General features: G+C 41.2%; 1 protein-coding gene across 1 annotated transcript in view; it reads right to left on the reverse strand.

The window, feature by feature from the left end:
* Positions 1–15,716, reverse strand: part of prkx (protein kinase X-linked) — a 46,201-nt gene that overhangs the window by 5,576 nt on the left and 24,909 nt on the right. The window contains exons 4-6 of the mRNA XM_030751328.1: positions 12,715–12,834; positions 7,161–7,256; positions 3,842–3,899 (exon numbers count right to left, since the gene is read on the reverse strand). Of these exons, the coding sequence (XP_030607188.1) occupies positions 3,842–3,899; positions 7,161–7,256; positions 12,715–12,834 (274 nt within the window). The remainder of the gene's footprint in view (positions 1–3,841; positions 3,900–7,160; positions 7,257–12,714; positions 12,835–15,716) is intronic.

Below are 15,716 nucleotides of genomic sequence, written 5' to 3' on the forward strand. Positions count from 1 at the left end.
ATATAATGGTGAGTTATAAAGCACATTAATCCACACATTTAATATTCAAATATTTAGAGTGAAGAATTAATTAACTTTTGAAATTAAAAACTAGGAGTGTTCATTATCTGCTAAGATTTTGTATTTTCAACACAGGAACACAGATCGCATCAATGCTTTAATTTTTAGCCAGGGTCTTGTGATGTTTTGGCTTGGAAGTTCTTCTGTGCAATTTTGCTGACAGACACCGACTGAAAGTAAATGCCGGCACCACACGTCTCCACGTAGGTCATGATTAAAAGAAACCATCCTGCACCAAAACTTAACGGATTCGTCTTCTGATCCCCATTCTTTGCATTTCTTTGGTAATTTTTGCAAAAAAACAAGCAGCACTGATCACTGCTCCTTTTTTGACTCATAAAAAAAATTACATTCTAAAACAGCCCATCCCAAAACAACCAAAAGTACAGCAGCAGGAGCTCTGATAGGCCAGAAACAACATTCAGCTCCCCACTAATATGCCACATTTGGCCAATCAGAGCTCCTGCTGCTCTGCACAGGATGCACTTCACTGAAATTTAATCTAATTGACTCGAACTGTGTGTTGTGTGTGCATGAGGTGAGGTGAAGTCATGTGAGTGGACTAAGCAATGTGCAGACCCAGTTGGTCCCTGAAGAGCAGTGTGCAGATGTAGGCTGATGTTAATGTCGATTTTAAGATTTTATTGCTTACTTTTAAAGCCTTAAACGGACTGGCACCTTTGTATCTGTCTGAGCTGCTTCACTGACACACCCCTGTAAGAGCTCTGAGGTCATCGAACCAGCTGCTCTTACAGAGGCCTAAAACTAGACTAAAACAGAGAGGTGATCGAGCTTTTGCAGCAGCAGCACCAAAGCTATGGAACGATCTACCTCTCCATATCTGCACAGCTCAGACGATACACACATTTAAATCTCTATTAAAAACACATTTCTTTTCCTTGGCATTTGGCTGCAGTGCTACCTCCTTTTAGATGATTGTTTTATGGTATTTTTATGGTACTTGTTTTAAACGTTTTAATTTTTAATTTTCTTATGTTATTTATTGTTCTTAATGTTTTTATTTATTTATTTTTATTTTATTATTTTATTTATTTATTTATATATTTTATTTTTATTTAGTATAGTCCTTGGGGTTACAGATCTTGTACAGCACTTTGGTCAACGTCGTTGTTTTAAATGTGCTTTATAAATAAACTTGACTTGACTTGACTTGACTTCTAATCCAGAGAGCCTCTATGTTTATCATTGATGTGTGCAGATGGCAGTCATTCCCCTCAGCCTCTGCCACACTTGATTTTCTAAACAGCACATTAGCTCTGTCTTTATGAGTGTGTTCACACTTGGCACTGCTCACATGGCAGATTAAGAACAAATTGATCAAATTAATAACAAAAATGACATTTAAAATTTTTTGGTTTTAGTGATTTCAAAAGAAAACAGTTAAAAACATATTAGAGACTATTCATTTTTACTTTGATTTTGGGGAAAAAAGTAGTTCATCAGTTGATTTTAAATGTAAAAAACCCTCTAAGTCTGTCATTATTCTGGTGGCAGTGTTCAGCCTCCATACATCAATATCTGCGTTCTGTTAATGAGCGATGTGGCTGGTCCGCTGAGGAATACTGGCAGCCACAAATCAATATCATCTTGTCTGGAATTATGTGGAGTTAATCATTGGGCTCAGAGATGTATTTGTTTTATTGAGAGCAGCTCACAGTCTCACGCTACCTTCACTAATGTTTATTGAACAGCTTCAAGTCCTTCAGTTTGAATGGGAATTTACTCAGCGCCTATCAATGAGTGATCGAGCAGCCTGCTCTTAGCCAACCAACTATTAATGTACACACCATTTTCCACTCTGTAATTCCTTAAAGGGATCATAAATAAATAAAAGCAAAAACCAGGCCTCTTTCTGTGTTCGTGTTCTGCAGTGCGACCGGCTGCTGGGGAGGCTTAGGAGAAGCCAAAGGGTGCAGACACTTCCAGCATCATAAACAGGCAGCAGACATGATGCAGGGCTGTGAGGGAGATTAATTCACTCCAGACATACAACTTATCACCTCACCGAGGAGCCTCATCGCACACGAGGCACTGGCTGAACCTGTCGTCATCAGTTTGAGGTCAAATTTGATTTTTGCTCAGGAGAAAAATTATTGCTGCCAAACTGGTTTTTTTGTTTGTTTTGTTTTGGAGATGTATATGAATACCCCAACACCTAGGAAATCATATTTCAACACTAACTTAATGGAAGTTAAGGACCAAGTAAAAGCTCAGTGATCTTCAGGTTCAGAGCACACAGGGAAGCATTTATTAGTAGATTTAAGACCTGAGAGGAAATGCTTCTCTAACTACTCTCATCACTTTCTCCTCCTGTTTACGATCTTAAAGCTTACATTAATCCCTTACATGCAAAGTCCAAGAGTAAAACTAATTATAAACTTATTAAAATTATAAAGCCTCCTCAGTAGCTTCAGCTTTTCATCCTAGTGCAGTGAACTTGCCTTTCTCTCTAGGATATGAGAGAATTATTTATTATTATAAATTTGTTGGTTATTGATCTTTTTTGTGGTACCTTCACCTTTTAACCCTCTGTCTAAATCCTTTAACACTGGGCTACAAAATACAAATAAAAGAGGAACAGACAAAAATATGAATGATCCTTCAGTCGATACCCACATTCAAACAACAATAAGCTTTATGAGCCGCAATGACTGACAGGTTGTCATTTCTAAGGCTATGCAGAGGTTACCCTCATTGGTGAAGGTGTTTGTAAGCGGGCTGGCAGCAAGACTGCAAACAGTATCCAGCCCTGAAAGAGCCTTTCAATGCCCCCTGATAGTCTGCATTACTGTTAAATATACGTATAACTTCATCTTTGAAACTGTTTCAATATCCATGTTCTACATTATCAATATACCAACACCACTCTGTCCTCTCTGTGACAGTTTTAATCATTCACCTCATTCCCTCGACTGTTTTATTACATTACTAGAAAGAAAACAACAGCAGAGCCTCCACAACAGTTATTTCTGATAACAATATGATCACTCACTGCTCACAAGTGCTAACAACACTAATTTAACAAAGTATCTGAGGACCTGTGATTGTTTGCAACAATCCCACCAATAAGTGTGCTCTCACTCTCACTCACACACACACACACAGAAGAAAAATAGAGCGCTCCTGTTACTGTACCTTTGCTCTTCTTTACATGCAGATATTGAGACAAAGACGACTGCAGTGTATCGAGTGTCATAAGAAACTCATTGTAGCACCATTGTTATTGTGGCCAACATACTGTGATAGTGGTTTCAGTGACGCACACTCCTACACTCTCCAGTGCTTTAAGCTAAATGACTCTAAACACAGTGATTGAATAAATTGTACATCTTGAAGTTAAGTTGAAGCATTTTAAACAGACATTCTTTTAAGGGCAGTATTTCAACATTAGTTTGTGTTGAAAATGTGTTACATAAATAACCATCTGTGTGCTTCTGTTCTGGCTCCATAATTAAATCAGGAATAAACTCTTTATGTTGCTCAGGATGGATGCAGCTCTTGTTGGATAATATTTACATTACAATTCAGACATATTACAAATGCTCACAGTGAGTCATCCATCCCGCTGGTAGTGTGAACCTACAATAACACAAGCCTTATGTATAATTTCCTTCATTTATGACTGGAACCATGTGCTGTTCCAGTCAGATCGAGGGCCTGTACTGGTCATCAGGCTGCAGACATCAAACTACCTGTTCAAGGTAAGAAGTATGGTGGGCTGCCATGTGGTTAAAGGGGTCAGGAACTCTAACCAACTCACCTTCATGTTGCCTAGCCGTTTGGCTCGGTCAATGACCAGAAACTTCTTGATGAGGTCTCTGAGGGGGGAAAAGAAATGAAGTCGTGAATCCCCAGCTGCAAACTACATTTCCAGTGTTACGTCTCCAGCACACAAGAAAACCTGTCACGTCTTGCCAGCCACTGTCAAAATGACAAATACAGCCTCATTAAAAGGTACCCGACAGCCTGCAAGAGGTGACGAAGCCTTGCTAAGTGAGTTGTGTCCGTTTGACAATCTTTTAATTGAAGCAAGTGAGCACTTTTTCACAAAGAACTTCCTAAGACTATAAATCAGAGCATGTGATGTAGACATCCATGTGAGGGGACTGAGGATGAGTGGAGACCTTGTGCGATACCTGCTGATGAGCAGACTCTGATGAAGCTGCCGTACAGTACGTCTCATTCGAGCAGCTGCCGGCGGGCTCATAAATACAGCAGCCAGATGCTGACAGGTCAGCTTTCTGTCTGAATCCTGCCTACACTTACACACCAGTTTGAATGATGTCATAAAGAAATATTTTAATCAGCTCCAATGGGGCCATGTCAGTGTTTATGGCACTTCATGGAGTCCAGAAGGGGAAAAAAACCTTTAGACTTTCCAATTATTTTTATTTGTTGTTGAGTTTATGAAGCTTTTGGTTTAAGCTTTCACTCAGAGAATTACTATTCAAAGTTATTCTAATCTAGTTTCACTGGAAAATGCCCTTTTTATTTTAAATAATCTGTCACGAATGACATGAATCACATCATGTACAGTATTCCTTCTGGATAAAATCAACAGTTTTGTAGCATTCAGTTCTTTAACTCTGAATCAAGGGGTTTTTTTTTAAGCTGAGCTCAGCTAATAAATTCACTACATGCCTGCAGATAAATCTTTTGTCCCCTTTGGTGTTTATGTACAGACGGGTGACAAATTCAAAGAAAACCAACAAAAGGTATCTTAGTGAGGTCGTCATGTACGCCAGAACAAGTCTTCTCCAAATAGATGTTCAGATGGGTTGAGATCATCATTCTCCTCCTCATTTGGATGGAGGCTGTGTCATCTTGGAAGAAGCAGGCACTTCCATGACAACAAAAACTCATTTGCATCATTTAAAAATCCCTCTTTACGCAACAATCTCTCTGCTACAGCACAGCTTTCTGGAGTCTGGCTTAACGGTCAGTCTTGAAACTAAAGACCATTCCCAACATTATTCCCCCTGCATGCAGTTAGAGAACGAGTCAAAGTTTGTAATATACAAATGTGGGATAACATTTCAGTGCTGCTGTAACACGTGCAGGAAACCAACCCCCCCCCCACCCACCATATAGAGGCAGCAGGAGAAGACACTGAGGTAGAAAACCTCAGGTCAGTGAGTCCATAACAGTTCATTTTAATACTCATTTTCTTTCTTTTACTGCTGGGGTCACCCTGGGACACTTCTTCAGTCTGTCTGAGTGTCTACGTTCAGCAGCAGCTGCTGGACAGACAGCAGGTGTCCTGCAGCCCCTCTGTGAGGCTTTTCATAGTTTGATGGATGGGACGGTGCGGTGTGGAACTATGTAAGAGTGACATTAATTATGGAAATATGAAAAATCCCTCTGTCTCTTGGCTACAAGATAGATTGCTTAATACTGGGAAGTTGTGAGTTTGCTGAATTATCAGTGCAAGCTGTGTGTGGCTGACCTCTCCATAGTCACTGTGTTAGGACTCTCTCACACACACACACACACACACACACACACACACACACACACACACACACACACACACACACACACACACACACACACACACACACACACACACACACTTCCACCCAGAGTGCCTGTAATCTTGCACATTCCTGTACTATAATGGGTATTTTGAGTGGTGGGGAAGCAGTCTAAATAAGCTGGGGTGTCATTAGTGACTGCAGATTGACCCAAAGTCCCTCTTTAACTGCAGGGAGCTCAGCGAGCAAGGCATTAAAGGGACACTGCAGCACTCAGAGATCCCATTCATGCAAGGACCCCATATTACACTGAAAGGTAATCTTAATGGCTGTGGTGATGCTGGTGGTGGTGATGGGGTGTCAATCACCCTCAGTCAGGATACAAGAATTCTCTGGCCACACCTCGTGAACAGGTCCACCTGCAGACAGCTGGTTTGTAGTGATTCGGTTAATAAATTCAAATATTTTATCCTTTTTAACAACTATACCTGCTGTTACTTTTTCTACTTTAATCCCAGTGGTCAACTTTTCTGGCCAAATCATTTAGTAGAAGAAAAGAGCTTCTCCACTTTGAGTTCTAATGGTGATGGTAACCTGGTGAACAGGGGTTTTCCCCGCTTGGAATGGGTCAGTGTACCCACAGCCCAGAGTAAAGCAGACAAAACAGACTTCTTTATTAATGGACAAAGAAATGAACATGTTTCAGCTGCAGGCCATCAAAACCTATGCAGTTCTATGTAGCCTGACCACCATATTGTTTAAGATATGGATTTCAGGATGCTGCTACTTTTTACTATGAGGGAGAAATTCAAGCATTTTCTGCTTTTTTGTTAAAAAGAAAAAAAATTAGGGCAAAAATCTAGAGGGAGCCAAAACGTCATGTGCAGGAAAACCTTTAGTGGATATATAATGTTACAATATTTGTAAAATCTAAATCAGTAGTTCTGATTCACCTTTATTCTGTCATAACGGTGTCCTCGAGGATGACCTTGTCGTGACCCCAACCACAGGGTCTCACAAGGGTCACTGTCACTCTAACGACAGCCATGTGAAAGCACCTGCAGCCATCACAGCCGGCAGATTTCAACACAGTTGAAGTAGAAACTGCAGTACTGGTATTGTAGTATTTTTTTTTCCAGATTCTCTTCATGAGTCACAGTTGTTGCTGTATTCCCGGTGGTACCGGTATACTGACCGGTACTTACACAGCATTTTTCTACTCAAAGCACTTTTTACAACAAGCCACACACACACACACACACACACCACACACACACACACACACACACACACACACACACACACACACACACACACACACACACACACACACACACACACACACACACAAAATGGGCAATTTGAGATTCAGGACCTTGCCCAAGGACACTCTGACATATGACTGGAGGAGTTGGAAATGAAACCACGAACCTTCCGACTAGATGACCTCCTTTATAAAGATAAAAAACTAATAAACCACAATCATACTTAAATATGACTACTGCGGTTAAAGATATAAAACTTCATGCATGCATAGACAGGAGCAATTGTAAGACAGATCCCTGGGTTGTGTGTTTGATCCCCCGCCTAATGTCCACATCTTACTTTACATAGAAATCCAGATGGCGTGGGAATTCCAGTTTTCCAGCCAGAATCTTCTGATATATTCCAAATGGATTGTCATCAAAGAAAGGTGGATACCTGTGGAAAGAAAGAAATGTCATCTCCAGCCTGCTCATCTGAAGTTACAGACACACACGCACACACTCGCACACACACAGCAAACCCAATTCAGGATGTGCAGAAACAGCGTGATGCAATGAACAGGTAACAGAGGTAAGAGCTAAAACACGCTCACCTGTATTACTTGGAAAAACATAATGAATGAATATTTGAGGGGTCACCATTTTGGAGGGATAGGTAAATAAAAGGTTTCTGCTGCAGACAGCTCTCATTCACAGCTGATGTGTGTGTGTGTGTTTCTACCACCCATCCACTAAATGTTTTCCCACCTCTCCAGTTCTTCCCTTGGCCTGGAAAAGTCATTACCCACAACTTACATAATGGGAGCTGCCTCTAAAGACATTACGCACAGAGCAGAAAGGCACATAATACCAGTTTGTCACACCCTGCTTGTGGTCCCAGTGAAAAGCTCCAGTCAGGAGATTGTGGGATGTGGGGGCATGTGGCAGCTGGCTGTGCACTGCAGACTCCACTCGAGTTTTTTCCTCCAAAATGAATGCTGTCACAGCTGAGGAATTTGGGTCAGTTTGAGAATACAAGTCATCTATCCCCAAACAGCAATGTCCTGACTTCAGTGTGTGCAGTATCCATTTACATTCAATCACCTTGTTTTCTCGGCTTTGCGTGCATTCATATTACTCCAGCACCGACGACTCTTTGGAAACAATTTCACAACGGATACCTGGCATGCCCAATTATGCCAATACTACATATAAGTTGATAGTAATTTGATATTAGTATCGATCGCATTGTTATCTTGTTTCTACCTGACTTGAGTACCCACAGTCTGTCACAGTCCACTTTTTTTCTTACAATGTTGAAGTATGTGTCTCTATCCAGTCTCAATATAACACTGCACATTCGTGCAAAGAGAACAAAAGCAGGAGGTGAAAGTATGTTTATTACTTGGTGACTTCAATGTTAATCTAAAAGTAACATGTGACTATACAGCATCAGGTCTTTCAACCAGACTTCTCATTTATTTGGTCTGGACTTTGAAATGACAGGAGGACTATCTACAGGATATTTAGGATCTTTCATTTTTTTACAGTTCATTCTCACCAAACAAAATATGCATATATAATGTAAAAAACACTATCCACTATTTACACGGTTTCACAGGACAAAGTTTTTAAGTTTAACACCTTTCCTGTCAGTTGCAGTACTCTCTAATGCTCCTGTCTTCTAATAAAACAGAATCCAGCAAAGGGAAACTTTGGGATCACTGAGGAGCTAAAAATGCGTTCTCATAAACTACACTGTAAAAAAAAAAAAAATCTGTAATTTAACTGAAATTTTCCAAAATTCATGTTAGTTTAAATATGTGAAATATTAAGTAATAATTTTACTAAAATAGACTGGATTAACATGTCTATTGTAAAATAACACAAAAACCTGTACCTGTGAATAAACATGACTTCTTTTTAAACTATAAAATACTGTAAAAATACAGTCATAATAGGTTAAACATAATTTCACAAATATGCAGCATTTACTTAAAAACTGTTCAATTCTAGTTTAATGCTGTGAATACATATGTAAACTGATGCACTGACTGAAAACGACAAAAATGAAAGTAAAAGCAGTTCCGTAATTTTACACAGATTTCTTTGTTGTTTCACCTCAAAAATGCAGAAATGTTCTGTACTTTAATTATGGAAAATTTCTTTATTTTTACATGATGGCAAATTTCTATTATGTGAAGTGTGTGGTTATTAACGACACTATTAGTTCATGAAATTCTTGATTGCACTAATAACCAGCAGGGTGTCATGTTTTTGACTTATTTTGCAGGAACCTCAAATTGTCAGTTACGCATTTGACAAACCAGGTGATCATAGGAACTGAAGAAATTACTATTCAGTATCTATTTATTTATTTACCAATATGATTTTGTTTTTCAAATATTTAGTATAAACTTGTATAAACAAGAATTTCAAAGTATTCTTAAAATGTGGATTTCACAAGAAACATGTAACATAACTTTGCACTGCTGGAACTTGCCAACATGTCATCTTTCTTTCTGGAACCTGTCGCGGATGTCCCAGGATGAGGCGGGGTACGCCCTGGACAGACTGCCAGTACATCATAGGCAGTGCCACACTCACACGTGCTCATGTGAGCAAGACTCCCCTACAAACGTACAGGATACATTACTTTAACTCTGAATAGTAGTACTGACTACTCAGGAGGGGAAGGGTTAATAAGAAAATGCAAAATCAACTCTGCTGGTTGCATGGCAACATCACGGTAAGAAGTCTCCAGGAAGCGATTTCATCCCAGTTAGTTTTTCCTCCCCAGTGTTTGAGTGCAGCTGATGGGGAAATCACTGGCCTTTTCTATAATAATTAATTAATTATAAGATCCTGTCGTTGTAAAGTGTGCTGAGATGAGATGTTATGATTGGACCTCATGAACCGGCCTCAGGGGAACATTTGAACTGTTCAGCCCATTGCTGGAAAATCTGCAAGAATTATTAAATGATCAGTGCTCTGTAAGACAGAGTCCAAACCATTTTAACTTAAAGACACTGTCAGTGGCAGGCTGCTGCAACAGGGACAGCGAGGTTCTCTTCAAGGAACTCCGTCTAACCAGCGGGCCGGTGTTCTGCTCAACTGAGGTGGATGAGAAGTGGCTGGGGAATCAGTCGATCCAGGAACGTGCACACTATGATTTGAATTCCAAAGTGGGACTCATCTGGGCATAAAACTATATTTTTGATTCAAGTCATTTGCATAATCAACATGAAAGTGAGCCAGTGTGACCCTGTCAGTCCAGCAGGGCTGATAGAACCACTGTTTGTTGGCTTTTCTGACACAGGGCTGTGCCTGGGGGGTAAAAATGCACAGTGCTGGTAGATTTTCAGTGTCAGAGCAGCAAAGGGTGCCTGGCCTGGAGGGTAGGATTAGGAAGGAAAATACTTTTTCTTCTACTCTTCCTTGGGGGCTCCAAGCCTTTACTCAATATTTTTCCTGCATGTGCTGTGCCCCAGAGGAGGATAATATACTAATACTAAGTTTTTAGAAGCAGCTGCTACGTTCTTGGGTCAAGACATCTGACAGACAGCTTCACAATGCTGCAGCATGAATAGAGCTCTTTGTCTGGGAGGTTTTATGGTAGTGTCCCTCTCTGCTGATGTGCTGGGGGCAGCACTGCATCCAGCTTTTCCCCATACTGCAACACTTCAAATCCTGCTCACATGAATATTTGGAAAAAGGTCACATTCCTTCCACAAATTCAACCTTGACACCTTTTTTAATAAGGCAGACAGAAGCCGGCTGGAAGGAGTGAGGACAGGCCAGGCTCACATAAAGGCGAACTTTCAGTGCAACTGGAGGAGGACACTCCATACTCAATGGTTTAACCAACCTATGTGTGATTGACCTGGACAGGTGGCACATTAATGGTCAATGAGAAACTCTCTAAAAGGCATTTTGCAAAACAGACTCTTAAACTGTGAGGTCTCTTTTTTCTTCCTCCCTTTAAAAAAAAAAAAAACACGGCCATATGAGTCACAGTTTTTGTATTTCCAGACAGATGGCCTGAAGACTCTGCACTGCTCCTTTAGGTCATAGTACACCCCCCGACTCCAGAGTTCAGATCCTGTGTCAAACTGATTTTTTCCCAGGCAAGTTTCACTCATTGTGTTGTGCTTCTCTTTCCCATCACTTTTTCAGGTGAGGGAAATGATGGCAGTTAAGATCTTTTTACAGCATTAAACATACAAGACAAGCTCCTTTCTACAGTTTGCTAAGCTGCCAGAGGGATAGGTCCCACTCCTACATACCCCCAGAAAAACTCCGAGCATCTTACCATATAACAGTCTGATAAATACAGAGTCTAGTCAGGCACAAAAAACTAATTCTGTGGGATATATGAAGACACAGAACACAGTGAGACAGCCTAAATCTACAGAGGAACTGTGACAAGTTCTCAACAATGCTAAACATCCTACTTGCAGCTTGAAAACCAAACATATTAATTTTACATCTTTACCATAAATAAAGGGGCAGCACGGTGGTGCAGTGGTTAGCACTGCTGCCTCACAGTTAGAATACCATCTGGAAGGCCTGGGTTCGATTCCACCTTGGCCCAGGCCTCTCCCTCTCTCTGTGTGGAGTTTGCATGTTCTCCCCCGTGCTTGCGTGGGTTTCCTCCGGGTACTCCGGTTTCCTCCCACATTCCAAAGACATGCACTTACTGGGTTAGGTTAATTGGCTAATCTAAATTGCCCATAGGTGTGAATGAGTGTGTGAAAGGTTGTCTGTCACTCCGTGTTGGCCCTGCAACAGGCTGGCGACCTGTTCGGGTGTACCCTGCCTCTCGCCCTATGACAGCTGGGATAGGCTCCAGCCCCCCGCGACCCTTAACAGGATGTGCGGAAGCGAATGGATGGATGGATGGATGGATACCATAAATACAAAGTAGTTATGGCATTATTTTCAAAGGGTTAGTGCTCGAAACCTTTGCACAGTGCTGTACATATAAACAATTTTTAGCCTTTATTCTTATCTTGCACATTAAAAGAGTAAAAGGTCAAAAATGAACATTATGTAACATCATCAATGAAAATGCAACAACAGACGGTCCATTCTATCGCACCACTGCAATTAATTAATTGCTGGATTAATAAATGTCACCTGGTATGTGCCTGAAACAAAATCCTCAATCAATTGTGAAGTCAATCTGAACCTTCAGGACGGCTCGCTCAGAATGCCAACAAGGCGCACACACATTCTTATTCATCACGGACGGCTGAGAACATTCGAGGTAAACCAAGGTGCTTTCTGCGAGGATTCAACGCTATTGTTCTTCATCTGCTACAATGATGCCCATTCACAGGCTACATTTGTCACAAGCTCTGCAGTGTCCCATAAGCACACAATGAATGGATTCCCACAATGAGACAATAACGGCAGTAAGATTAATTGAATAATTCTTCTGTTCCGTGAACACAAGCCCCTCCGGTGGTTCGCGCTCTCGCTTGTTTTTCTTGCAGGGCTTGCAGTAACAATCCCAACACTATTGTGCAATGTTCGTGTTTTTGTGTCCACTGCCTTTATGTTGCCCAAAGTTTATTCCAGGGATGTGGACAAGAGCTCAGTGGTTTGTCGAGGTTGTGTGTGTGTGTGTGTGTGTGTGTGTGTGTGTGTGTGTGTGTGTGTGTGTATAACATGAGCAATCCTTTCTGCAGATATTTCTCTGATCTGTCAGGCAGTGGATTCAAGTATGTCTCCCTCCACATAGCCACCATGCCCTTGATCAACTTGATGTCTTTAATGGTAAAACAGGCTCAACTCTAACTGCCTTTTACCAAATGAAGGTGCGTGATGAATGTTCAGGGCTGGGTCTGATGGAGGACAGCGCCCTCTGCTGTTTACAGTAGGTAGAGAGGTGTAGACCCTGCATTACTTACCCAGCCAGCATTTCAAAGATGAGGATGCCCAAGGCCCACCAGTCCACTGCCCGGCCGTGTCCTTTGCTTTGGATGACTTCAGGAGCCAGATACTCAGGAGTGCCGCACAGAGTCCAGGTCCTGATTGGCCAGAGAGGACATATTAGATCAAATGCTTCTTTTACATTTCCAGAGCTAGGTGAAGGGGTCAATATTCCCCCTCAAACAACCTCAGAGATTACAGTCCTAACCAGGAAAAATAACAAATAAATAAATAAATACATCGGTTGATCATTGATATTGAAGTGGTACATTTCTGCAAAAACACTTTCTTTTTTGTACAATAATAAACACTATTTTTGCAGCATATTTAAGACTTTGCAATATTTTAATATTGTGTATATATCTTGTTTTTTTCCTTGTAAATCTGAAGGTTACTTTCTCATAACTGTATCACTTTTACTCCATAATTTTTCCCCCTTTATAAGCCCATCCTTTGGCTCCTTTTACCTCCCATTTGTTCTGAAAGTTCATGCTTTACTTTTAATATATATGTTAATATATCAGAACCACTTCATCCCTTTCTTCCTCAATCCAAACCTGCGGCTGTGATAGCTGTGTTATTACGAATATATAAAATTTTAATTTAGATTTTGTTTTTGTCAAATTGTTGAGCTGTTTGGGGTTTGGAAACAAGTTCTTAGATTAATAAAAGTATTTATTTTATTAACCGAGAAGCTAAACTGGTTATAAAGGACCAATGACCCGATCACCTGAGAAAACCAACAGAAACGTTTTCCTGCCGTCCGGGTTTGAAGCACTGAGAGATTTTTAAAGTTATTCTAGTTTTACAGTCAACAAATTACACAATGCTGCAGGTCTGCAATCTGTCCAAAGACAAAATGACTTTGCAACAATCACTTCATTCTCTTTTCCAATTTCTAACAAAGGGGAGGAAATGAAAACAGCAAATTCAGGGACTTTATGGGAAAATAAAAATCAATTTAAGAGCAGTTTCAACACAGAAAAACGGCAGTTTGCTCCACAGACAGGACCGTGGTCTCGACTCGGGCTCATATGTGCTGAACAGCAGAGTTGTGCAGCCATGAGCAGGTCTGCTGTGTGTTCATCATTAAAGTCCTGTTATCTGGAGTATATAGGAAACTACAGTATTAAGAGTCTACTGTTGTGAGCATTATAAAAATCATTCTGAAATGACCTTCTTGTCTCTGGAGTTAAATCTATTAACAAAAATCTGTCTCTTATAAGTAGTTTTATTGATCTTCTTGCAGGTATTGATCTGCCAACACAACAATCAACCACAGGATTTGCTTATGTAAACTGCTGAAATTACCATAAAACCATAAAGCTCCTTGCACATGTCTGCTACTCTACATTATATACTGTGTGCTAAGAGAGAGCTTCATTTCCACGGGAAGGACAGCAGTCACAGCTAAAATAATCTGCTTCCTGCATTCTGGCCCAGTCGTGTCATTGTGAGTACTGTGAGGACAGGGGACCGTTGTGTGGAAGCAGGAGTGATGGATCTGTGTCTGCCCACAATGAAGCTGTAATGTGGGTGGGTGGTGATATCCAAGTCCTGAACAATAAATGAAGGATGCTAGCAAGTGTGAACAATAACAGGAAGTCTAAAGCAGATTACTTGCTTGTGATTGAACCTCCTGACTGACAGCAGCTGATTGACACACTGTCCGTGCATAACTAACACACAGTGTTCTCTGTGAAAGCCACTTGTCCTTTGTTGAAGAGCACTTGGCGCAGCGCCAGCCTTTCATCATCTGCTGCGCCAATATCACCTGGGTAATGACCTCTTTCGGCCAGTTTGCCATGACAACAGTAATTGTATGGAAATCGTGTGGGTCCTGGTGGAGGACGACGAGGCTGCTGATGTTGGAGAATCATACGTGCGGTGCTAGATGGACATAAGCGTGGCCACAATGATATCAGACGAGTTGTTGCTCTTCACAATGTTGTGTCATCGTGCAGGGCTTCGTGTTTGAATGTGCTGATGGGTATATCTGCCAGCAGGGGACACTGTGGAAACACGGGGAGGGCTGGGCGGTGACGGTGCTTCCATCACGGCCTCAATGTGGAACGTGCAACAGCGCTCATGGCAATGAGGCAGTTGTCTTCCTATCTCAGGCAATCTGCTGCCCTCCATTTATATAAGTGGGTCACTTGCACATCAAAAAGGTATCTACTCTCCATCTGTTTTTTCCTCCCGCAGTCTGGGGGAAAATGTAATCTTACACCATTATGTTTACATGTCAAGGGGGGTTTAGCACAGCTCTGGGTGACAGGCAGGGAGAAACTGACTGCAGTGCAGATATAAAGCCATCTCTTCCTTCACTGTGCATCTTTTCAATTCTGCTGAGGTCACCGGGAGGCCTCGATCACTTATATATCTAATTCAGACTAAATGACGTGAGTTTCTCCTCAGTGGCTCTGTTCAAGTTTTCTCCATTTCTCACAGGAACATGAGACTTTTCAAGGACACTGAACAAATTACTGGAAAACATGTCAATACACTCCATCTGAAAAAGGAACTGTGTCATGAACTAATTGGCCAAGCAAATTAAAAACAATGCATCACTTTCATCCAGTGTGGCAATGTGGCCAACCCATCCAGCAACCAGCTGAGTCTGGAGAGTTCAAACAAACTAGGATCAAACCTAAAGTCAAAGTGTTTCCACCGGCTCTAAACGTCCTCACTCAGCGAGTGAAAAGCCATCAAACTGCCCCCCCCAATGAGTGCTTTTCATGTGTCTTAAAGCCCTGACAGTAGAAGTGTACCGTTTGTACAATCCATCATGCCAAGAATACAACCATTACTGTCACACCTCCTCACACAGAAAGACACAATACAACAAACCAAAGAGAATTTCATTACATTTAAATGACACTGAAGGTCTTTAAGCAGAGGTCCACACTTAAAACACACCTAAACAAAAACTACAGGGGGCTGCGTTGGTGGGAGGATGTTGTGTGAGGCATTGGACAGA

Source organism: Archocentrus centrarchus, chromosome 2 (assembly GCF_007364275.1).
Source record: "Archocentrus centrarchus isolate MPI-CPG fArcCen1 chromosome 2, fArcCen1, whole genome shotgun sequence".
Classification (NCBI taxonomy): domain Eukaryota; kingdom Metazoa; phylum Chordata; class Actinopteri; order Cichliformes; family Cichlidae; genus Archocentrus; species Archocentrus centrarchus.